Source organism: Salvelinus fontinalis, chromosome 33 (assembly GCF_029448725.1).
Source record: "Salvelinus fontinalis isolate EN_2023a chromosome 33, ASM2944872v1, whole genome shotgun sequence".
Classification (NCBI taxonomy): Eukaryota; Metazoa; Chordata; class Actinopteri; order Salmoniformes; family Salmonidae; genus Salvelinus; species Salvelinus fontinalis.
The window spans coordinates 23612311-23637214 of record NC_074697.1 but is presented as its reverse complement, the minus strand read 5'-3'; the positions used below and the strand labels follow the sequence as shown (position 1 = coordinate 23637214).

The following is a 24904-nucleotide window of genomic DNA, read 5'->3' as shown; positions in this document are numbered from 1 at the left end:
CGACCCTACCTCACTGCTCTACGCCCCTACCTCCACACTGCTCTACGCCCCTACCTCCATACCTCACCTCACTGCTCTACGCCCCTACCTCCACACCTCACCTCACTGCTCTACGCCCCTACCTCCACACTGCTCTACGCCCCTACCTCCATACCTCACCTCACTGCTCTACGCTCCTACCTCCATACCTCACCTCACTGCTCTACGCCCCTACCTCCACACTGCTCTACGACCCTACCTCCACACCTCACCTCACTGCTCTACGCCCCTACCTCCACACTGCTCTACGCCCCTACCTCCACACCTCACCTCACTGCTCTACGCCCCTACCTCCACACTGCTCTACACCCCTACCTCCATACCTCACCTCACTGCTCTACTCCCCTACCTCCACACCCCTCACCTCACTGCTCTACGCCCCTACCTCCACACCCCTCACCTCACTGCTCTACGCCCTTACCTCCAAACTGCTCTATGCCCCTACCTCCATACCTCACCTCACTGCTCTACGCCCCTACCTCCACACTTCTCTACGCCCCTACCTCCACAGTGCTCTACGCCCCTACCTCCACACTGCTCTACGCCCCTACCTCCACACTGCTCTACGCCCCTACCTCCACACTGCTCTACGCCCCTACCTCACCTCACTGCTCTACGCCCCTACCTCCACACTGCTCTACGCCCCTACCTCCACACCTCACCTCACTGCTCTACGCCCCTACCTCCACACCTCACCTCACTGCTCTACGCCCCTACCTCCACACCTCACCTCACTGCTCTACGCCCCTACCTCCACACCTCACCTCACTGCTCTACGCCCCTACCTCCACACCTCACCTCACTGCTCTACGCCCCTACCTCCACACCCCTCACCTCACTGCTCTACGACCCTACCTCCACACTGCTCTACGCCCCTACCTCCATACCTCACCTCACTGCTCTACGCCCCTACCTCCACACCTCACCTCACTGCTCTACCCCCCTACCTCCACACTGCTCTACGCCCCTACCTCCATACCTCACCTCACTGCTCTACGCCCCTACCTCCATACCTCACCTCACTGCTCTACGCCCCTACCTCCACACTGCTCTACGCCCCTACCTCCACACCTCACCTCACTGCTCTACGCCCCTACCTCCACACTGCTCTACGCCCCTACCTCCACACCTCACCTCACTGCTCTACGCCCCTACCTCCACACTGCTCTACGACCCTACCTCCACACCTCACCTCACTGCTCTACGCCCCTACCTCCACACTGCTCTACGCCCCTACCTCCATACCTCACCTCACTGCTCTACGCCCCTACCTCCACACTGCTCTAGGACCCTACCTCCACACCCCTCACCTCACTGCTCTACGCCCCTACCTCCACACCCCTCACCTCACTGCTCTACGCCCCTACCTCCACACTGCTCTACGCCCCTACCTCCACACCTCACCTCACTGCTCTACGCCCCTACCTCCACACTGCTCTACGACCCTACCTCCACACCTCACCTCACTGCTCTACGCCCCTACCTCCACACTGCTCTACGCCCCTACCTCCACACCTCACCTCACTGCTCTACGCCCCTACCTCCACACTGCTCTACGCCCCTACCTCCACACCTCACCTCACTGCTCTACGACCCTACCTCCACACCTCACTGCTCTACGCCCCTACCTCCACACTGCTCTACGACCCTACCTCCACACTGCTCTACGACCCTACCTCCACACTGCTCTACGACCCTACCTCCACCACCTCTCTGCTCTACGCCCCTACCTCCACACTGCTCAATGACCCTACTTCCACACTGCTCTACGACCCTACCTCCACACTGCTCTACGACCCTACCTCCACACTGCTTTACGACCTTACCTCCACACTGCTCTACGCCCCTACCTCCACACCTCACCTCACTGCTCTACGCCCCTACCTCCACACTGCTCTACGCCCCTACCTCCACACCTCACCTCACTACTCTACGCCCCTACCTCCACACTGCTCTACGCCCCTACCTCCACACCTCACCTCACTGCTCTACGACCCTACCTCCACACCTCACTGCTCTACGCCCCTACCTCCACACTGCTCTACGACCCTACCTCCACACTGCTCTACGACCCTACCTCCACACTGCTCTACGACCCTACCTCCACACTGCTCTACGACCCTACCTCCACACTGCTCTACGACCCTACCTCCACACTTCTCTACGACCCTACCTCCACACTGCTCTACGCCCCTACCTCCAAACTGCTCTACGCCACTACCTCCACACTGCTCTACGACCCTACCTCCACCACCTCACTGCTCTACGCCCCTACCTCCACACCTCACCTCACTGCTCTACGCCCCTACCTCCACACTGCTCTACGCCCCTACCTCCACACTGCTCTACGCCCCTACCTCCACACTGCTCTACGCCCCTACCTCCACACTGCTCTACGCCCCTACCTCCACACTGCTCTACGCCCCTACCTCCACACCTCACCTCACTGCTCTACGACCCTACCTCCACACTGCTCTACGACCCATACCTCCACACTGCTCTACGACCCTACCTCCACCACCTCTCTGCTCTACGCCCCTACCTCCACACTGCTCTACGACCCTACCTCCTCACTGCTCTACGCCCCTACCTCCACACTGCTCTACGACCCTACCTCCACCACCTCACTGCTCTACGCCCCTACCTCCACACTGCTCTACAACCCTACCTCCACACTGCTCTACGACCCTACCTCCACACTGCTCTACGACCCTACCTCCACACTGCTCTACGCCCCTACCTCCACCACCTCTCTGCTCTACGCCCCTACCTCCACACTGCTCTACGACCCTACCTCCACACTGCTCTACGCCCCTACCTCCACACTGCTCTACGCCCCTACCTCCACACTGCTCTACGCCCCTACCTCCACCACCTCACTGCTCTACGCCCCTACCTCCACACCTCACCTCACTGCTCTACGACCCTACCTCCACACCTCACCTCACTGCTCTACGCCCCTACCTCCACACTGCTCTACGTCCCTACCTTCACACTGCTCTACGTCCCTACCTCCACACTGCTCTACGCCCCTACCTCCACCACCTCACTGCTCTACGCCCCTACCTCCACACTGCTCTACGACCCTACCACCTCACTGCTCTACGCCCCTACCTCCACACTGCTCTACGTCCCTACCTTCACACTGCTCTACGTCCCTACCTCCACACTGCTCTACGCCCCTACCTCCACCACCTCACTGCTCTACGTCCCTACCTCCACACTGCTCTACGCCCCTACCTCCACCACCTCACTGCTCTACGACCCTACCTCCACACCTCACCTCACTGCTCTACGCCCCTACCTCCACACTGCTCTACGTCCCTACCTTCACACTGCTCTACGTCCCTACCTCCACACTGCTCTACGCCCCTACCTCCACCACCTCACTGCTCTACGCCCCTACCTCCACACTGCTCTACGCCCCTACCTTCACCACCTCACTGCTCTACGCCCCTACCTCCACACCTCACCTCACTGCTCTACGCCCCTACCTCCGCACTGCTCTACGACCCTACCTCCACCACCTCACTGCTCTACACCCCTACCTCCACACTGCTCTACGCCCCTACCTCCACACCTCACCTCACTGCTCTACGCCCCTACCTCCACTCTGCTCTACGCCCCTACCTCCACACTGCTCTACGCCCCTACCTCCACACTGCTCTACGCCCCTACCTCCACACTGCTCTACGCCCCTACCTCCACACCTCACCTCACTGCTCTACGCCCCTACTTCCACACTGCTCTACGCCCCTACCTCCATACCTCACCTCACTGCTCTACGCCCCTACCTCCACACTGCTCTACGCCCCTACCTCCACACCTCACCTCACTGCTCTACGCCCCTACCTCCACACTGCTCTACGCCCCTACCTCCACACCTCACCTCACTGCTCTACGCCCCTACCTCCACACCTCACCTCACTGCTCTACGCCCCTACCTCCTCACTGCTCTACGCCCCTACCTCCACACCTCACCTCACTGCTCTACGCCCCTACCTCCACACCTCACCTCACTGCTCTACGCCTCTACCTCCACACCTCACCTCACCGCTCTACGTCCCTACCTTCACACTGCTCTACGTCCCTACCTTCACACTGCTCTACGTCCCTACCTTCACACTGCTCTACGTCCCTACCTTCACACTGCTCTACGCCTCTACCTCCACACTGCTCTACCCCCCTACCTCCACCCCCTCACTGCTCTACCCCCCTACCTCCACCCCCTCACTGCTCTACCCCCCTACCTCCACCCCCTCACTGCTCTACCCCCCTACCTCCCCCCTCACTGCTCTACCCCCCTATCTCCACCCCCTCACTGCTCTACCCCCCTACCTCCACCCCCTCACTGCTCTACCCCCCTACCTCCACCCCCTCACCGCTTTCCCAAGTCTTTATTTTCAGCCTCTCTATCCCCTCACTTTCCCCTCCAGTCTGTAGCTTCAACCTCTCCATCCCCTCACTGTTCCCTCTCCAACCCTCACTGTCCCCTCCAGTCTGTAGCTTCAACCTCTCCATCACCTCACTCGTCCCCTCACTGTCCTCTCTCCAACCCGCACTGTCCCCCTCCAGTCTGTAGCTCCACTACAGTCGTGGCCAAAAGTTTTGAGAATGACACAAATATTAATTTCCACAAAGTTTGCTGCTTCAGTGTCTTTAGATATTTTTGTCAGATGTTACTATGGAATACTGAAGTATAATTACAAGCATTCCATAAGTGTCAAAGGCTTTTATTGACAATTACATGAAGTTAATGCAAAGAGTCAATATTTGCAGTGTTGACCCTTCTTTTTCAAGACCTCTGCAATCCGCCCTGGTATGCTGTCAATTAACTTCTGGGCCACATCCTGACTGATGGCAGCCCATTCTTGCATAATCAATGTTTGGAGTTTGTCAGAATTTGTGGGGTTTTGTTTGTCCACCTGCCTCTTGAGGATTTACCACAAGTTCTCAATGGGATTAAGGTCTGGGGAGTTTCCTTGCCATGGACCCAAAATATCAATGTTTTGTTCCCTGAGCCACTTAGTTATCACTCTTGCCTTATGGCAAGGTGCTCCATCATGCTGGAAAAGGCATTGTCCGTCACAAAACTGTTCCTGGATGGTTAGGAGAAGTTGCTCTCAGAGGATGTGTTGGTACCATTCTTTATTCATGGCTGTGTTCTTAGGCAAAATTGTGAATTGAGCCCACTCCCTTGACTGAGAAGCAAACCCACACATGAATGGTCTCAGGATGCTTTACTGTTGGCATGACACAGGACTGATGGTAGCGCTCACCTTGTCTTCTTCGGACAAGCTTTTTTCCGGATGCCCCAAACAATCGGAAAGGGGATTCATCAGAGAAAATGACTTTACCCCAGTCCTCGGCAGTCCAATCCCTGTACCTTTTGCAGAATATCAGTCTGTCCCTGATGTTTTTCCTGGAGAGAAGTGGCTTCTTTGCTGCCTTTCTTGACAGGCCATCCTCTAAAAGTCTTTGTCTCACTGTGCGTGCAGATGCACTCACACCTGCCTGCTGCCGTTCCTGAGCAAGCTCTGTACTGGTGGTGCCCCGATCTCGCATCTGAATCAACTTTAGGAGACGGTCCTGACGCTTGCTGGACTTTCTTGGGCGCCCTGAAACCTTCTTCACAACAATTGAACTGCTCTCCTTGAAGTTCTTGATGATCCGATAAATGGTTGATTTAGGTGCAATCTTACTGACAGCATTATCCGTGCCTGTGAAGTCCTTTTTGTGCAAGCATTGATGACGGCACGTGTTTCCTTGCAGGTAACCATGTTTGACAGAGGAAGAACAATGATTCCAAGCACCACCCTCCTTTTGAAGCTTCCAGTCTGTTATTAGAACTCAATCAGCATGACAGAGTGATCTCCAGCCTTGTCCTCGTCAACACTCACACCTGTTTTAACGAGAGAATCACTGACATGATGTCAACTGGTCCTTTTGTGGCAGGGCTGAAATGCAGTGGAAATGTTTTTTGGGGATTCAGTTCATATGCATGGCAAAGAGGGACTTTGCAATTAATTGCAATTCATCTGATCACTCTTCATAACATTCTGGAGTATATGCAAATTGCCATCATAACTGAGGCAGCAGACTTTGTGAAAATTAATATTTGTCATTCTCAAAACTTTTGGCCATGACTGTACATTTCAAAGCAGGTTAACAGCAGTAGCGGCAGGCGCAGCTCTCTGTGTGCCTTCATAAAGCAGGCATTATGATCAAATGTATTTATATAGCCCTTCTTACATCAGCTGATATTTCAAAGTGCTGTACAGAAACCCAGCCTAAAACCCCAAACAGCAAGCAATGCAGGTGTAGAAGCACGATGATGACATTAGTCATTGTGCCTGGCCTACGTCTCTGTATTAAGCCCTCTCTTCAGACCTCTGGATGGACAGTAAAAGTTGCGGTGGCTGCACCAATTAGCTGAAATGGCGTTTAATGTCAGAGTAGCCCGACCAGCTCAGGTGTAACAGTCTGACACGGGGGGCTTTTAACTGGAGGCAGAGGCCATACTGAGAAGAGTGATTTAACTGTTGCCCTGTGTGTGTGTGTGTGTGTGTGTGTGTGTGTGTGTGTGTGTGTGTGTGTGTGTGTGTGTGCGTGTGCGTGTGCGAGAGAGAGAGCTGGCTAATTAATTATTCGGCACATCTGAATGCATTAGGAGATGTCCGTCACTATGCTACTCGGTGCAAATGGCTGCTAAAGTGGCCGCTTTGCATCGATCTGAACCTGGCGCCCTCTGTGAGGACAGTTCTCTGGCCTCATAACTCTCTCTCTCTGTTGCTGTCTCTTTCTTTCTCATACACAGCACACACACTGCATAGGGCAGAAGCGCCAATGCTAACAAGTAAAAGGTCAGTCCCATTCCCGATTGAATAGATTCAGGACGACACACACTGACACACATTTCCTAAGCACCTAGCAGGGGTAGACAGAGGTGAAGGGAAACAAAAGGAGAGCCTCCCCAACTGCAGTGTAGCAGTAATACTCCCTGCCACTGTGTTACATGGTGATAGGTGACACAGAGCTTCAGCCACCAGTGTAGAGAGGTAGGCGATAGGGGAGGGTGTGTGTATGTGTGCTGGCCACTGTGGCCTTTATCCAGTCAGACAGTTACATATGAGGCAGCCTCTGGTGCTGTCTCCTCCCATCATCTGCCGGCTGGGACAGCTCTACAGCTCTACTACTACACACACACACCCAGACACACACCCAGACAGACACTCATTCACTCACACTGGACAGCAAATCTCCTCTGCCAGCCACAGCCAGCTCTGGACTCATGGCCGGCTTAACCCTGTTACCTAGCAACAGTGACTGGGGAACACTGCCCAGGCGGAGTCTGTCACCCCACCCATCCCCCACCCAAATATCCTGCTGTGTCCAGCGTTTTCTCTCCCTCTCTTAACTTAACAACTGTATGGGAGGCAGCCAGGCACACCTCACCACACCACACACCATACCACACCACCACCGTGACACAGCACCACACTACAGCACCACGACACCCACCCCACACTACCAGTAGTCCTGCTCCTAGTGACAACTTTTTCTCCAATAAAATAGCACAATGCTCCACTTTTACACGTTAGTGTGGCTGTATGTCCCTTGTGTTCCCGGTGCGGTGGGTAATGGCATTTAGCGTCTATCTGCATCAGGAGTACAGACAGTCAGATGGTTCCTCATTGTGCTTGATTGAGCCTGATGAATATGATTATGGCTCACAGCAACACGGCTCTCAGTGGAAGAGAGATTGATGCGTGCTTTCTGAGGAAGGGAAGGTAGTATGGAGGGAGGGTTGAAGCATAGTATTTTTAGTAGGCAAGATGGAGACTGTACTTTACACAACGTTTATGTTTTTATAGTGGTCTGTATGTGTATGTGTGTGTGTGTGTGTGTGTGTGGTGGTGGGGATGGGGGGGTCTCAGGTACACATGAGAGGGAGAGTGTGTGTTTTTTTTAAGGTATATTTTGGGATGTGTGTGTGGTTTTATGAGGCATGTGTGCCGGGACGTGTGTGAAACGTGCTGGAATGTTTGTGTGTGACACAGAGAGATAGTAAGAGCCGCTGTGTGTGTTCATGTATCTCCTAAATCATGATTCCGTTGCTGTGCTTGAGTTGGCACTGCCACTCGTGTCCTTGCAAACACACACACTGAGCCTCTCTCAGGGTTCCAGTGTGGTCTTGACATTGTGACGCCACAGCCCAGTCATTACTCACTCAACACATCTAGGGACATATGTCACACGGCACCATAGTTCTCTCTCTCTCTTTCTATCTCTTTCGCTCTCTCTCTCTCTCGCTCTGCCTCTCTCTATCTTTCTGTCTCTCTCTATCTTTCTGTCTCTCTCTCCCTCTCTCTCTGTGTCCCTCTCTGTGTCTCTCTCTCCCTCTGTGTCACTCTCTCTCTCTGTGTCTCTCTCTGTGTGTCTCTCTCTCTCTCTCTCTCTCTCTCTCTCTCTCTCTCTCTCTCTCTCTCTCTCTCTCTCTCTCTCTCTGTCTCTGTCTCTGTCTCTGTCTCTGTCTCTGTCTCTGTCTCTGTCTCTGTCTCTCTCTCTGTCTCTGTCTCTCTCTCTGTCTCTCTCTCTCTCTGTCTCTCTCTGTCTCTCTCTGTCTCTCTCTGTGTGTGTGTGTGTGGCTCCATATCTCTCTCTGTGTGTGTCCCTCTCTCTCCGTGTCTCTCTCTCTCTCTCTCTCCATGTCTCCATCTTTTTCAGTTTGTTTTTTATTGAGACTGATCTTTTCCTCTTTTTGGGTCTTGCAGGTGGAGGACGCCATGCTTATGTTTGACAAAACGACTAACAGACACAGAGGTAAGTCAGTCTACATACTCCCTGCCTCATGTTGTGCTTACCCTGCTATCTGTTGGTGTGTGAACCATGGATGTTAGTGTGTGAAAAAATAGTTTAATTCTCCATGCGGTGGATTCATGGTCAATGGCCACTGACTACAGGTTTAGATCTATCGATCGAATTCTAAAAATATATACTGTCAAGGAGGTGTGTTAACAAAACTCCTTAAAAATTTGGCAGGATATGGGGTATGGGGGAGACAAAATAATGATACCTACATATAAAACCATTTTGGTTTACCCAAATAGGAGCAGCCAACAAGTGCTCAGCATATGTGGGAACTCCTTCAAGACTGTTGAAAGTAGGTGTCCAAACTTTTGACTGGAGATCGATCGATCGATCTCCAGTCAAAAGTTTGGACACCTACTTTCAACAGTCTTTAAGGAGTTCCCACATATGCTGAGCACTTGTTGGCTGCTTTTCCTTCACTCTGCGGTCTAACTCATCCCAAACTCATTTGGGTTGAGGTCGGGTGATTGTTGAGGCCAGGTCATCTGATGCAGCAATCCATTATTATCCTTCTTAGTCAAATAGTCCTTACACAGCCTGGAGGTGTGTTGGGTCATTGTCCTGTTGAAAAACAAATGATAGTCCCACTAAGCGCAAACCGGATGGGATGGCGTATCGCTGTAGAATGCTGTGGTAGCCATGCTGGTTAAGTGTGCCTTGAATTCTAAATAAATCATTGACATTGTCACCAGCAAAGCACCATCACACCACCTCCTCCGTGCTTCACGGTGGGAACCACACATGCTGAGATCATCCGTCACCTGCTCTGCGTCTCACAAAGAAACGTCAGTTGGAACCAAAAATGTCAAGTTTGGACTAATCAGACGAAAGGACAGATTTCCACCGGTCTAATGTACATTGCTCGTGTTTCTTGGTCAAAGCAAGTCTCTTCTTATTATTAGTGTCCTTTAGTAGTGGTTTCTTTGCAGCAATTCGACCATGAAGGCCTGATTCACACAGTCTCCTCTGAACAGTTGATGTTGAGATGTTTCTATTACTTGAACTCTGTGAAGCATTTATTTGGGCTGCAATTTCTGAGGCTGGTAACTCTAATGAACTTATCCTCTGCAGCAGAGGTAACTCTGGGTCTTCCTTTCCTGTGGGGGTCCTCATGAGAACCAATTTTATCATTGCACTTGATGGTTTTTGCAACTGCACTTGAAGAAACTATTGACTGACTTTCATGTCTTAAAGTAATGAAGGACTGTCATTTCTCTTTGCTTATTTGAGCTGTTCTTGCAATAAAATGGACTTGGTATTTTACCAAATAGGGCTATCTTCTGTATACAACCCGTACCTTCTCACAACACAACTGATTGGCTCAAACGCATTAAGAAGAAAATCAATTCCACAAATTAACTTTTAACAAAAAACACCTGTTAATTGAAATCCATTCCAAGTGAGGGAGACACACACGGAGACACACACGGAGACACACACGGAGACACACACGGAGACACACACGGAGACACACACGGAGACACACACGGAGACACACACACACACACACACACACACACACACACACACACACACACACACACACACACACACACACACACACACACACACACACACACACACACACACACACACACACACACACACACACACACACACACACACACACAGGGAACTCTCAAAATAAAGGAGACACCTGAGTAAATGAGGGATACAAAGTATATTGAAAGCAGGTGCAATTAACATCCCATGTATACAAATGCCCAGTTGCCCATTATTTTGGCTACCATGGCTAGAAGAAGAGATCTCAGTGACTTTGAAAAAGGTGTCTCAAAGACTGTGTGTGTGTGTCTGACACCAGATCTTAACCTAGAACAGAACAGCTGGCAGGCATATTCACTGTAATTTTCAACCTCTCCTTGTCTCAGTCTGTAATCCCCACATGTTTTAAGATGACCACGATCTCATGCCACAATGACTACCACCCTATAGCACTCATCTGTAATCATGAAGAGCTTTGAGAGGCTGATTATGGCGCACGTCAACTCCATCATCCCAGGCACCCTAGACCCACTCCAATTTGCATACGGCCCCAACAGATCCATAGACGACGCAATCTCAATTGCACTTCACACGGCCCTCACCCACCTAGATAAGAGTTCAACATCATTGTCCCCTCCAAGCTCGTCTCATGCTTAACTTCTTATGGGCAGGTGGGACGTTAGCGTCCCACCTGGCCAACATCCGGTGAAATTGCAGAGCGCGAAATTCAAACTACAGATTTATAAATATTTAACTTTCATAAAATCACAAGTGTAGTACATCAAAGTAAAGCTTAACTTCTTGTTAATTCAGCCGCTGTGTCAGATTTCAAAAAGGCCTTACGGCAAAAGCACACCATGAGATTATCTGAGGACAGCGCACCGCATACAAAAGCATGAAAAACATATTTCAACCAGGCAGGTGCGCCACGAAAGTCAGAAATAGCGATATAATAAATGCCTTACCTATGATGATCTTCTTCTGTTGGCACTCCAAAAGGTCCCAGATACATCACAAATGGTATTTTTGTTCGATAATGTCCTTCTTTATATCCATAAAAACTCAGTTTAGCTGGCGCGCTCATTCAATAATCCACCCAGTTTCCGTCCATCAAAATGCATACAAAATTAATCCCAAACATTACTAATAAACTTTTCCAAACAAGTCAAGCAACGTTTATAATCAAACCTTAGCTACCCTAATACGTAAATAAACTATAAAAATTTAAGACGGAGAATCGTTATTGTCTTTACCGGAGAAAAATACCAAAGAACGTGCTCTCTTTCCGCGCTTGGAAACACTACAGCCAAAATGGGAGCCACCTAGAAAAACGGCAATTTCTGGCACATTTTTCTAAAAACCAGCATGAAACTCTTTCTACAGACTGTTGACATCTAGTGGAAGCCCTAGGAACTGCAATCTGGGAGGATTTGCCTCATAACAAAAGTGGCAGCCATTGAAAACAGTGGTGGGGGGGGGGGGGGGTTGTCCTTGAGGTTTCGCTTGCCATATCAGTTCTGTTATACTCACAGACATAATTCTAACAGTTTTAGAAACTTTAGAGTGTTATCTATCCAAAAAGTATATGCATATCCTAGCTTCTGGGCCTGAGTAACAGGCAGTTTACTTTTCATCCGGATGTGAAAATACTGTCCCCCACCCAAGAGAGGTTAAGACCCTGGCACTGAACACCTCCCTCTGCAACTGGATCCTTGCGTTCCTGACGGGCCGAACCCAGGTGGTGAGGGAAGGCAACATCACCTCCGCCACGCTGACTCTCAACATGGGGGCCCCCCAGGGGTGTGTGCTTAGTCCCCTCCTGTACTCCCTGTTTACCCACGACTGCTGACAACACAACGGTGGTAGTCCTGATCACCAGCGACGATGAGACAGCCTACAGGGAGGAGGTCAGTGACCTGGCAATGTGGTGCCGGAACCACAACCTCCCCCTCAACGTCAGTAAGACCAAGGAACTGATCGTGGACTACAGGAAACGGGGCACCAACAGGCTTCTGAACTGCTTCTATACCCAAGCCATAAGATTGCTAAATAGCTAACAATAAATAACTAATAAAATGGCTACACAGACTTATCTGAGTTGACCCTTGTATTTTATTTATACTTTTGCCTTGTCTCTTTCTTTGCACACTCACAGGGCCCTAAACACTCACACAAACACTTACTTCATCATTTGCTCACACACACACTAGGTACGGTACATACATTTATACTGACTCTACACACACACACACACACTCACACTCACATACAATACAATCATATACGCTGCTACTCTGTTTATCATATATGCCTAGTCACCTTATCCCTATACATATCTACCTCCATCACTCCAGTATCCCTGTCACCTTACCTCTATACATGTCTACCTCTATCACTCCAGTATCCCTGTCAACTTACCTCTATACATATCTACCTCCATTACTCCAGTATCCCTGTCACCTTACCCCTATACATATCTACCTCCATTACTCCAGTATCCCTGTCACCTTACCTCTATACATATCTACCTCCATCACTCCAGTATCCCTGTCACCTTACCTCTATACATGTCTACCTCTATCACTCCAGTATCCCTGCACATTGTTAATTTGGACCTGGAACAGACTGACCCTTTATATAGTCACCTTATCCCTATACTTACAGGTGAAGTCGGAAGTTTACATACACTTAAATACCTTTTTTGCTCTATTGGTTAGAGCCTGTAAGTAAGCATTTCACTGTTGTATTCGGCGCACGTGACAAATCATTTTACATTTACATTTAAGTCATTTAGCAGACGCTCTTATCGAGAGCGACTTACAAGTACATACATTCATACTTTTTTTGTACTGGCCCCCCGTGGGAATTGAACCCACAACCCTGGCGTTGCAAGCGCCATGCTCTACCAACTGAGCTACACGGGACCCTTTGATTTTATTTGACTTAGGTTGGAGTCAATTAAACTAGTTTTTCAACCACTTCAACATTTTCTTGTTAAAAAACTATAGTTTTGGCAAGTCTTGTGCATGACACAAGTAATTATTCCAACAATTGTTTACAGACAGATTATTTCGCTTATAACTCACTGTATCACAATTCCAGTGGGTCAGAAGTTTACATACACTAAGTTGACTGTGCCCTTAAACAGCTTGGAAAATTCCAGAAAATTATTTCATGGCTTTAGAAACTTCTGATAGGCTAATTGACATAATTTGAGTCAATTGGAGGTGTACCTGTGGATGTATTTCAAGGCCTACCTTCAAACAAAGTGCCTCTTTGCTTGACATTATGGGAAAATCAAAAGAAATCAGCCAAGACCTCAGAAAAAAATTGTAGACCTCCACAATTCTGGTTCATCCTTGGGAGCAATTTCCAAACTCTGAAGGTACCCCGTTCATCTGTACAAACAATAGTACGCAAGTATAAACACCATGGGACCACGCAGCCATCTTTCCGCTCAGGAAGGAGACGCTTTCTTTCTCCTTGAGATGAATGTACTTTGGTGCAAAAACTGCAAATCAATCCCAGATCAACAGCAAAGGACCTTGTGAAGATGCTGGAGGAAACAAGTACAAAAGTATATATATCCACAATAAAACGAGTCCTATATTGACATAACCTGAAAGGCCGCTCAGCAAGGAAGAAGCCACTGCTCCGAAACCGCCATAAAAAAGCCAGACTACGGTTTGCAACTGTACATGGGGACAAAGACCGTACTTTTAGGAGAAATGTCCTTTGGTCTTATGAAACAAAAATAGATCTGTTTGGTCATAATGACCATCATTATGTTTAGAGGAAAAAGGGGGACGCTTGCAAGCCGAAGAACACCATCCCAACCATGAAGCATGGGGGTGGCAGCATCATGTTGTGGGGGTGCTTTGCTGCAGGAGGGACTGGTGCACTTCACAAAATAGATGGCATCATGAGGATGTAAAATTATGTGGATATATTGAATCAACATTTCAAGACATCATTCAGGAAATTAAAGCTTGTTCGCAAATGGGTCTTCCAAATGGACAATGACCCCAAGCATGCTTCCAAAGTTGTGGTAAAATGGCTTAAGGACAACAAAGTCAAGATATTGGAGTGGCCATCACAAAGCCCTGACCTCAATCCTATAGAAAATTTGTGAGCAGAACTGAAAAGGCGTGTGCAAGCAAGGAGGTCTACAAACCGGATTCAGTTACACCAGCTCTGTCAGGAGGAATGGGCCAAAATTCACCCAACTTATTGTGGGAAGCTTGTGGAAGGCTACCCAAAACGTTTGACCCAAGTTAAACAATTTAAAGGCAATGCTACTAAATACTAATTGAGTGTATGTAAACTTCTGACCCACTGGGAATGTGATGAAAGAAATAAAAGCTGAAATAAATCATTCTCTCTACTATTATTCTGACATTTCACATTCTTAAAATAAAGTGGTGATCCTAACTGACCTAAAACAGGGAATCTTTACTAGGATTAAACGTCAGGAATTGTGAAAAACTGATTTTAAATGTATTTGGCTAAGGTGTATGTAAACTTCCGACTTCAACTGTATCTACCTCTATCACTCCAGTATCCCTGTCACCTTATCCATATACATATCTACCTCTGTTACTCCAGTATCTTTGCACATTGTGAATATGGACTTGGAACTGACCCTGTATATAGTATGCGTACTTAATTTCTTGTGTTTTTGTTCTGCCTTATGATATTTTTTATCACATTGTTACACTGTTATTGATTACTGCATTGTTAGGGTTAGAGCTTGCAAGAAAGGCATTTCACTGTACTTGAAACACTTATGGTAGATTTTGGAGCGGTGCCTGAGACAGTGATTTCCACCACCATCAACAAAACACCAAATGATGGAATGTAGCGAGAAAAAATGGGGTTCTATCCCTGCAATAGAATTCCAGACACTTGTAGAATCTATGCCACGGCGCACTGAAGCATTTCTGGTGGCTCGTGGTGGCCCAACGCCCTGTTAAGACACTTTGTTGGTGTTTTCTTTATGATGGCAATGCTTTCAGAGGTTTTCACACCCCTTGACTTGCCACATTTTATTGTGTTACAGCCTGAATTTAAAATGTATAAAATGTTTTAAAAAATGTCACTGGCCTACACACAAAAGTGGAATTATGTTTTTTGACATTTAAAAAAAATTAATAATCAATGAAAAGCTGAAATGTCTTGAGTCAATAAGTATCTGTGTTTGAAAGCCCTTTGTTATGGTCAACCTAAATAAGTCCCTGAGTCAGCATTTGCTTAACAAGTCACATAACAAGTTACATGTACTCACTCTGTGTGTAATAATAGTGTGTAACATGATTTTTTAATGACTATCACATCGCTGTACCCCACACATACAATTATCTGTAAGGTCCCTCAGTTGAGCAGTGAATTTCAAACACAGATTCAACCACAAAGACCAGGGAGGTTATCCAATGCCTCACAAAGAAGGGCACCCATTGGTAGATGGCAAAAAAAACATTGAATATCCCTAATTAGGCTTTGGATGGTGTATCAATACACCCAGTCACTAGAAAGATACAGGCGTCCTTCCTAACTAATTTGCTGGAGAGGAAGGAAACCACTCAGGGATTTCACCATGAGGCCAATGGTGACTTTAAAACAATTACAGAGTTTAATGGCTGTGATAGGAGGAAAAACTGAGGATGGATCAACAACATGGTAGTTACTCCACAATACTAACCTAATTGACAGAGGAAAAAGAAGGAAGCATCTACAGAATAAAAATATTCTGGAACATGTATCCTGTTTGCAACAATGCACTAAAGTAATACTGCAAAGCAAGTACCTTGTATTCAGGACAAAAAAGTTATTATGTCAGGGGCAAATCCAATACAGTACACCACTCTACATATTTTCAAGCATAATGGTGGCTGCATCATGTTATGGGTATGCTTGTAATCGTTAAGGAATGGAGACTTTTTCAGGATAAAAATAAACACAATAGAGATTTTTTTCATGTATTTAACCCTTATTTTACCAGGTAAGGTGACTGAGAACACATTTTCACATTTACAGCAATAACCTAGGGAACAGTTACAGAGGAGGGGGGATGAATGAGGCAATTGTAAGCTGGGGATGATTAGGTGACCTTGATGGTATGAGAGCCAGATTGGGAATTTATCAGGACACAGGGGTTAACACCCCTACTCTTATGATACGTGCCATGGGATCTTTTAGTGAGAACAGAGTCAGGACACCTGTTTAACATCCCATCCGAAAGACCGCGCTCTACACAGGGCATTGGGATATTTTTTTAGACTAGTGGAAAGTGTGCCTCCTTCTGGCCCTCCAACACCACTTCCAGCAGCATCTGGTCTCCCATCCAGGGACTGACCAGGACCAACCCTGCTTAAATTCAGAAGTAATCCATCAGTGGGATGCAGGGTGGGATGCTGCTTGCCTTGAGGCAAAATCCTAGAGGAAACCTGGTTCAGTCTGCTTTCATCCAGACACTTTGGAGATTAATTCACCTTTCAGCAGGACAATAACCTAAAACACAAGGCCAAATCTACTCTGGAGTTGCTTACCAAGAAGACAGTGAATGTTCCTGAGGGGCTAAGTTGCAGTTTTGACTTAAATCTATTTTAAACTCTATGGCAAAACTTGAAAATGTTTGTCTAGCAATGTTCAACAACCAATTTGACAGAGCTTGAAGAATTTAGACAAGAATAATGGGCAAATGTTGCACAACTCAGAAAGCTGCAATCGCTGCCAAAGGTGCTTCTATGAGGTATTGACTCAGGGGTGTGAATACTTACGTAAATTAGATATTTCGGTTTTTCATTTTTACATTTTTATTTTTTATTATTATAATTTTTTTTTTTTTTTTGGGGGGGGGGGGGTATTTAAAATACATTTGCAAACTTTCAAAAATATATGTTTTCACTTTGTCATTGTGGGGTATTGTGTGTAGATTGGTGATAAATATATTTTTACAACATTTTGAATTCAGGCTGTAACACAACAAAATGTGGAAGTCAAGCAGTATGAATACTTTCTGAAGGCACTGTGTTTATGATTAAAGAAAAGCAGATTCCCCTCTAGCTCTGTAGCCAGTTCAATATACATGTGGTTCCGTGCTCCACAACATGGTACCACAACGACATCATTTCCTCAAGGATTATACTCCACAAGGTCAAGACCAATGTTGTCCAATAGATACATTTCACTCTCCCCACCAATCCATGCTAATCCCATTCTGTTATCAGTACCATTCTCCATGCTGTATACACAAGGTGCTTCCGCCATTCAACATGCTTCTGCCCACAATGTCCAGAGACATACATAAGACCCCTATACATGCATGTACAAATGCGCACACCCCATTAGATTGACCCTATTACAGTTGTTTTATTCACTGTGAATTTAATTGCCTGCCTCCTCCTCTAACCCTTAAGCCCCTCTAGCCCTGCCCTCTAGCACCTCTAGCCCTGCCCCTCTAGCCCTGCCCCTCTAGCCCTGCTCCTCTAGCCCTGCCTTTCTAGCCCCTCTAGCCCTGCCCCCTAGCCCCTCTAGCCCTGCTCCTCTAGCCCTGCCCATCTAGCCCTGCCCTCTAGCCACTCTAGCCCTGCCCCCTAGCCCCTCTAGCCCTGCCCTCTAGGCGCTCTAGCCCTGCACCCTGCTCCTCTAGCCCTGCCCCTCTAGCCCTGCCCTCTAGCCACTCTAGCCCTGCCCCCTAGCCCCTCTAGCCCTGCTCCTCTAGCCCTGCCCATCTAGCCCTGCCCTCTAGCCACTCTAGCCCTGCCCCCTAGCCCCTCTAGCCCTGCCCCTCTAGCCCTGCCCTCTAGGCGCTCTAGCCCTGCACCCTGCTCCTCTAGCCCTGCCCCTCTAGCCCTGCCTCTCTAGCCCCTCTAGCCCTGTCCCTCTAGCCCTGCCCTCTAGGCGCTCTAGCCCTGCACCCTGCTCCTCTAGCCCTGCCCCTCTAGCCCTGCCTCTCTAGCCCCTCTAGCCCTGCTCCTCTAGCCCTGCCCCTCTAGCCCTCCCCCTCTAACCCTTTCCCCCATCATGTGATGTGTTGATATGGATCTGGCCAGGCGTTTTAGGGAATGACTAGGAGGAAAGGGTTACAGAACACAGAGGGTCTGTGTGGTCTGATAACACTGCTGATAGTGAGCCTAGCTGGAGACGTGCTTGTGTTTATCTCCCCCTCTTATCTCCAGGCCTTATCTGGCTTTAGAGGGGAGGCTTCTCTCTAAAGCAAAGGACTTTCCAAAGACAGAGCGCTGGCTCCACTGTAGAACCTGCTTGCCTGTTTTTCCTTTTTTTTTAACACTCTATCTACACAATAGAGCTCACCATGCACACACACACACACACGCACACAGGCACACGCGCATAGGCACACACGAACACACACACAGGCACATATCGCAATATACTTTATTTTTTACAATATTTTATCGATTTTTAAAAATTGTATACAAATCATGTATATACAGTACTAGTCAAAAATTTGGACACCTCATTCAAGGGTTTTACTTTATTTTGGCAATAGTGAAGACATAACGATGAAATAACACATATGGAATCATGTAGTAACCAAAAAAGTGTTAAACAAATCAAAACATATTTTAGATTTTAGATTCTTCAAAGTAGCCACCCTTTGCCTTGATGATAGCTTTGCATACTCTTGGCATTCTCTCAACCAGCTTCACCTGGAATGCTTTTCCAACAGTCTTGAAGGAGTTCCCACATATGCTGAGCACTTGTCTGCTTTTCCTTCACTCTGCGGTCCAACTCATCCCACACCATCTCAATTGGGTTCAGGTCATCTGATGCAGCACTCCATCACTCATCTTCTTGGTAAAATAGCCTTTACACAGCCTGGAGGTGTGTTGGGTCATTGTCCTGTTGAAAAATAAATGATAGTGGGACTAAGCGCAAACCAGATGGGATGGCGTATCGCTGCAGAATGCTGTGGTAGTCATGCTGCTTAAGTGTGCCTTGAATTCTAAATAAATCATTGACAGTGTCACCAGCAAAGCACCGACACACCATCACACCTCCTCCTCCATGCTTCACAGAGGGAACCACACTTGCAGAGATAATCCGTTCACCTACTCTGCGTCTATAAAGACACAGGAGTTGGAGCCCAACATCTCAAATTTGTACTCATCAAATCAAAGGACAGATTTCCACCTGTCTAATGCCCATTGCTCGTGTTTCTTACCCCTACCGTGTCACAATACAACTGATTGGCTCTTTCGCATTAAGAAGGAAAACAAGTCCACAAATACATTTTTAACAAGGCACACCTGTTAATTGAAATGCATTCCAGGTGTCTACCTCATGAAGCTGGTTGAGAGAATGCCAAGAATGTGCAAAGCTGTCATCAAGGTAAAGGGTGGCTACTTTGAAGAATCTCAAAGTTTTTAACACTTTTTTGGTTACTAGAATTCCGTATGTGTTATTTCATAGTTTTGATGTCTTCACAATTTTTCTACAATGTTGTAGAAAATAGTAAAAATAAAATTAAAACCCTGGAATGAGTAAGTGTGTCCAAACATTTGACTGGTATTGTATATTTTTTATTGTAGTAGCGTATGGTAACACTAGTCGGCTGTACCTGCACCAAAACTCCGGTATTTAAATCCTATAGCTTGTTCTTCATCTTCTTTTTAAATAATGAGCCAAAATATGCTGGAGACAGTCAAGTTCACATCTGTATACAGGAGTGTGTCATCACTCCATGTCATAACAGCAGCAGCCTAATGATAACACCATCATGTCCCAAAGTAGTGTGCTGTGTGTTTCTACTGTGTCGACTGTTTCTTCTGCTTAGCGTCAAGGGGTTTACTCTGTACTGTGGGGGTACGGTTCATATGTAGGCTACAAAGTCACACTAGTCAGACAGCTCTACTCATTTTTTAAATCATTTCCTTCATTTGAGTCATTTCAATAAATGGTTTTAAAACAATATTTTCAAAAGTGTTATCATTTGAATAAATGCTGCTGTTTAGAACATAGTGATTTGAATGCCATGCGAAGTCTGACCTTTGCAACTCACACATACATTAGCCTCATACATAATTTATGAGCTCCTTGAACTCATATTCCCAGGGTCCTCTGCTCCACTCAGAATTCAGCGGCCCCTCTCCTCTGTAGTTCTGGTTAAGTGTGAAACAGCTAGGAACACTCCCACAGGGCATGCTTGGTGGCCATAGCTACGAGCTAGTGGAACAGGGTCTCTCGGGGTGTTTCAAGGAACCTGACTCTCTCTACAGACTGATATTGGAGGTTGGAGAGAGGGAGGGAGGGACAGGTAGAGAGAGGGGGAGAGCGAGAGGAGTGGTGTGGTCAGGCTCAGGTTGAAAGTGTTTTATCTGGTGCTAGTAACATTTAACGTGGAGGAAAAGGCCTGTTTATTCTCGTCTTGCTGTGTGCTTGGTTTGATTGGAGTGCGGGGCACCTGGGTCAGCAACACAACTATAGCGGCTATTAAGAATACGACTGACTGGTAAACTTCCAGCTAGATAGTCATACAATGGCGGTAAGGGCAAACCATTTCCATGATGGAGAGAGAATAAAATACCACTCCGTTCCCTGCACTTTTAAAGTGAGACAGACATTGATGTTTCACAATTGCCATCACTGCTGTAGTTTTGCAGCAGATGCGTTTCACTCCAATCCATTCTGCGTGGAATGTGTATGATTGTCCATTTGTTTCGCTATTTCTGTACTGTTGGTCCTCTCTGCTCATCCCCCTCCATTACCCTAGCTGTTAAACAGGGTCCAGGAGGTTACATTTAGAAAAGCCTGCCAGTAATTGTCCAGTTCCCCTCAGTGAATTGACTGGCACACAAACCGCCATTGTATTGGCGAAGCAAAGAGCCATTAAAAAATTCTGAATCTGAGGATAGCGTTTGAATGGATGTGTCACATCAAGGTAAACACTGTGCTTTGGCTATTCAGAGAGGCAGCAGAGCTCCCCTATTCACACTCATATCGCTGCTATTCAGAGAGGCAGCAGAGCTCCCCTATTCACACTCATATCGCTGCTATTCAGAGAGGCAGCAGAGCTCCCCTATTCACACTCATATCGCTGCTATTCAGAGAGGCAGCAGAGCTCCCCTATTCACACTCATATCGCTGCTATTCAGAGACGGAGACTGTCAGCTGGGTGAGTAATCATTGTCTCTGCCTCGAAACGTCTATTCTCTCTCTCTAGGATTATTAAGTAGTGTGTTTGGTAAACTAGTGTTGCTAGCTGGAAAATATATACCGGTTATCACAGCTGTGTGTGTGTTGGATGTTCGGATGTGTGACGTGTATGTATGTGAAAGATCCGTTGCAGCCTATTCCTCCACTCTTGACACTCATGTGAGGGTATTCAGCGTCCTTCAGTGTGTGGCGAGGTGACTGATAAAAGGACTGCTAAAAGACGTCCTCACAAAAGCTGAGTCACACGCCCTCTGCCTGGAGGACGCACACAAGGGACAGCTCGGGTTGAAATGGAGCTCTTGGGGTGCTTCTCAGTACTATGAAGATGCTTCCTGTCCTCGTCCTGACATGTGAGTCTGTGTCTGTATGTCTGTTTGATCTTCTTTTCTAAATATTTTAACATCGGCTACTGATGAAACCCAATGAAACAGCTGCTGCTGTGAATGGATGTTTTAAGACATAAAACAAAATGCCAACCACATCCGACAGAAAACCAACATGACGTCTGATAAAGATTACACAATGCGTAGTTGGAAATATAGTGTGTGTAATATTTTATATTTCCAACATGTTAAACATTTAAGGTAATTGGTTTTGTTCATGAAACACAATTCTTTTTTTCTTTTCTATTGTTAGGGGTGGATCAGCTTAATATTGCGGAAAGAATGTTGCTTCCAATGTAATTGGAGGCATCATTTCCAATCCCCCATATTTTTGGGGGTAAATATATATATCCATACACGTATGCATACATATACACATATATACATACACATACATATACACATATATACAGTATATCACAAAAGTGAGTACACCCCTCACATTTTTGTAAATATTTGACTATATCTTTTCATGTGACAACACTGAAGAAATGACACTTTGCCACCATGTAAAGTAGTGAGTGTACAGCTTGTATAACAGTGTAAATTTGCTGTCCCCTAAAAATAACTCAACACACAGCCATTAATGTCTAAACCGCTGGCAACAAAAGTGAGTATACCCCTAAGTGAAAAAGTCCAAATTGGGCCCAATTAGCCATTTTCCCTACCCGGTGTCATGTGACTCGTGACTGTTACAAGGTCTCAGGTGTGAATGGGAAGCAGGTGTGTTAAATGTGGTGTCAACGCTCTCACACTCCCTCATACTGACTGGTCACTGGAAGTTCAACATTGCACCTCATGGCAAAGAACTCTCTGAGGATCTGAAAAAAAGAATTGTTGCTCTACATAAAGATGGCCTGGGCTATAAGAAGATTGCCAAGACCCTGAAACTGAGCTGCAGCACGGTGGCCAAGACCATACAGCGGTTTAACTGGACAGGTTCCACTCAGAACAGGCCTCGCCATGATCGACCAAAGAAGTTGAGTGCACGTGCTCAGCGTCATATCCAGAGGTTGTCTTTGGGAAATAGATGTATGAGTGCTGCCAGCATTGCTGCAGAGGTTGAAGGGGTGGGGGGTCAGCCTGTCAGTGCTCAGACTATACGCCGTACACTGCATCAAATTGGTATGCATGGCTGTCGTCCCAGAAGGAAGCCTCTTCTAAAGATGATGCACAAGAAAGCCCGCAAACAGTTTGCTGAAGACAAGCAGACTAAGGACATGGATTACTGGAACCATGTTCTGTGGTCTGTTGAGACCAAGGTAAACTTATTTGGTTCAGATGGTGTCAAGCGTGTGTGGCGGCAACCAGGTGAGGAGTACAAAGACAAGTGTGTCTTGCCTACAGTCAAGCATGGTGGTGGGAGTGTCATGGTCTGGGGCTGCATGAGTGCTGCCGGCACTGGGGAGCTACAGTTCATTGAGGGAACCATGAATGCCAACATGTACTGTGACATACTGAAGCAGAGCATGATCCCCTCCCTTCGAAGACTGGGCCGCAGGGCAGTATTCCAACATGATAACGACCCCAAACACACCTCCAAGACGACCACTGCCTTGCTAAAGAAGCTGAGGGTAAAGGTGATGGACTGGCCAAGCATGTCTCCAGACCTAAACCCTATTGAGCATCTGTGGAGCATCCTCAAACGGAAGGTGGAGGAGTGCAAGGTCTCTAACATCCACCAGCTCCGTGATGTCGTCATGGAGGAGTGTAAGAGGACTCCAGTGGAAACCTGTGAAGCTCTGGTGAACTCCATGCCCAAGAGTGTTAAGGCAGTGCTGGAAAATGATGGTGGCCACACAAAATATCGACACTTTGGGCCCAATTTGGACATTTTCACTTAGGGGTGTACTCACTTTTGTTGCCAGCGGTTTAGACATTAAAGGCTGTGTGTTGAGTTATTTTGAGGGGACAGCAAATTTACACTGTTATACAAGCTGTACACTCACTACTTTACATTGTAGCAAAGTGTCATTTCTTCAGTGTTGTCACATGAAAAGATATAGTCAAATATTTACAAAAATGTGAGGGGTGTACTCACTTTTGTGATATACTGTACATACACATACCTATATAGACATACATACTTTTTTAAAGAGTATACCTTTATTATTATTCCCCGCAAACCCTACCACCGATCCCCCAATTGGAGTAAACTGATAAACAGTTCTGTTTTTACCTTCAATTTATACATCTTATACACATTTTACAGACACAGTCTACTTTATAATAGTTCTCTCTTGTTTGTTCTTAGTCCTTCCTCTATTTCTGTTGTCCATCCAGTTTGATTTCCACTTGTAACTGTGCTATTTCACAATAGCTCCGCACCTATACACATTTCACAGATCCCGTATGCCCTACATTGTTTATCTTGTTATTAGTCCCACCCTTCAGCTCCACTCAACCCTTCCCATCTATCTTCCAACATCATCCATTTCGGAATTTTATTTGCCATATATTTTTCAACTGTGCTGTGATGCTTCACAAAAGATTTGAATCTTCCTATTCTCATAGCTTCCACGGATTGTAAATTAAAAATAAAAATGTTTGCTAAAATAATTATTATATTGATTGATTGACTATGGCTTTTCAAATCCCCCAGTATTGCTATCTGTAGCGTTAGTTCTACGCAAATGTTGCAATTCTTCAGCCATTCCTGGACCTGTGACCAAAAACAAGCTACATACGGACAATACCAAAATAAATGATCTAATGACTCTGTCTCCTCACAGCAGAATCTGCAGAGCTGGGAAGATTGTATCCCCCATATATATAACATTCTATTAGTTGCAAGAATTTTGTACAGTTATTTAAATTGAAAAATTCGAAGTTTTGAATCCGGCGTTGTTTTGCGTATCAATTCATAAACCATGTGCCATGGAATGGGTACATCGAAAATCTCTTCCCAACTATTTTGCAATTTATATGGC

The 24904-nt window shown here is 46.8% G+C and overlaps 1 protein-coding gene across 12 annotated transcripts in view; it reads left to right on the top strand.

Annotated features, from left to right (window-relative positions):
• Positions 1 to 24904, top strand: part of LOC129831848 (RNA-binding protein Musashi homolog 2-like) — a 349374-nt gene that overhangs the window by 170224 nt on the left and 154246 nt on the right. For 11 of the 12 annotated variants that reach the window (XR_008755821.1, XR_008755822.1, XM_055895355.1 and 8 more), the window contains exon 7: positions 8814 to 8862. Coding sequence is in view for 10 of the 12 variants with exons in the window: in XM_055895355.1 (XP_055751330.1) it covers positions 8814 to 8862 (49 nt within the window). In the remaining 2 variants the exon portion in view is untranslated. Of the gene's footprint in view, positions 1 to 8813; positions 8863 to 20603; positions 21551 to 24904 lie in introns of those variants that run through there. The other variant, XM_055895354.1, reaches the window with a different exon arrangement.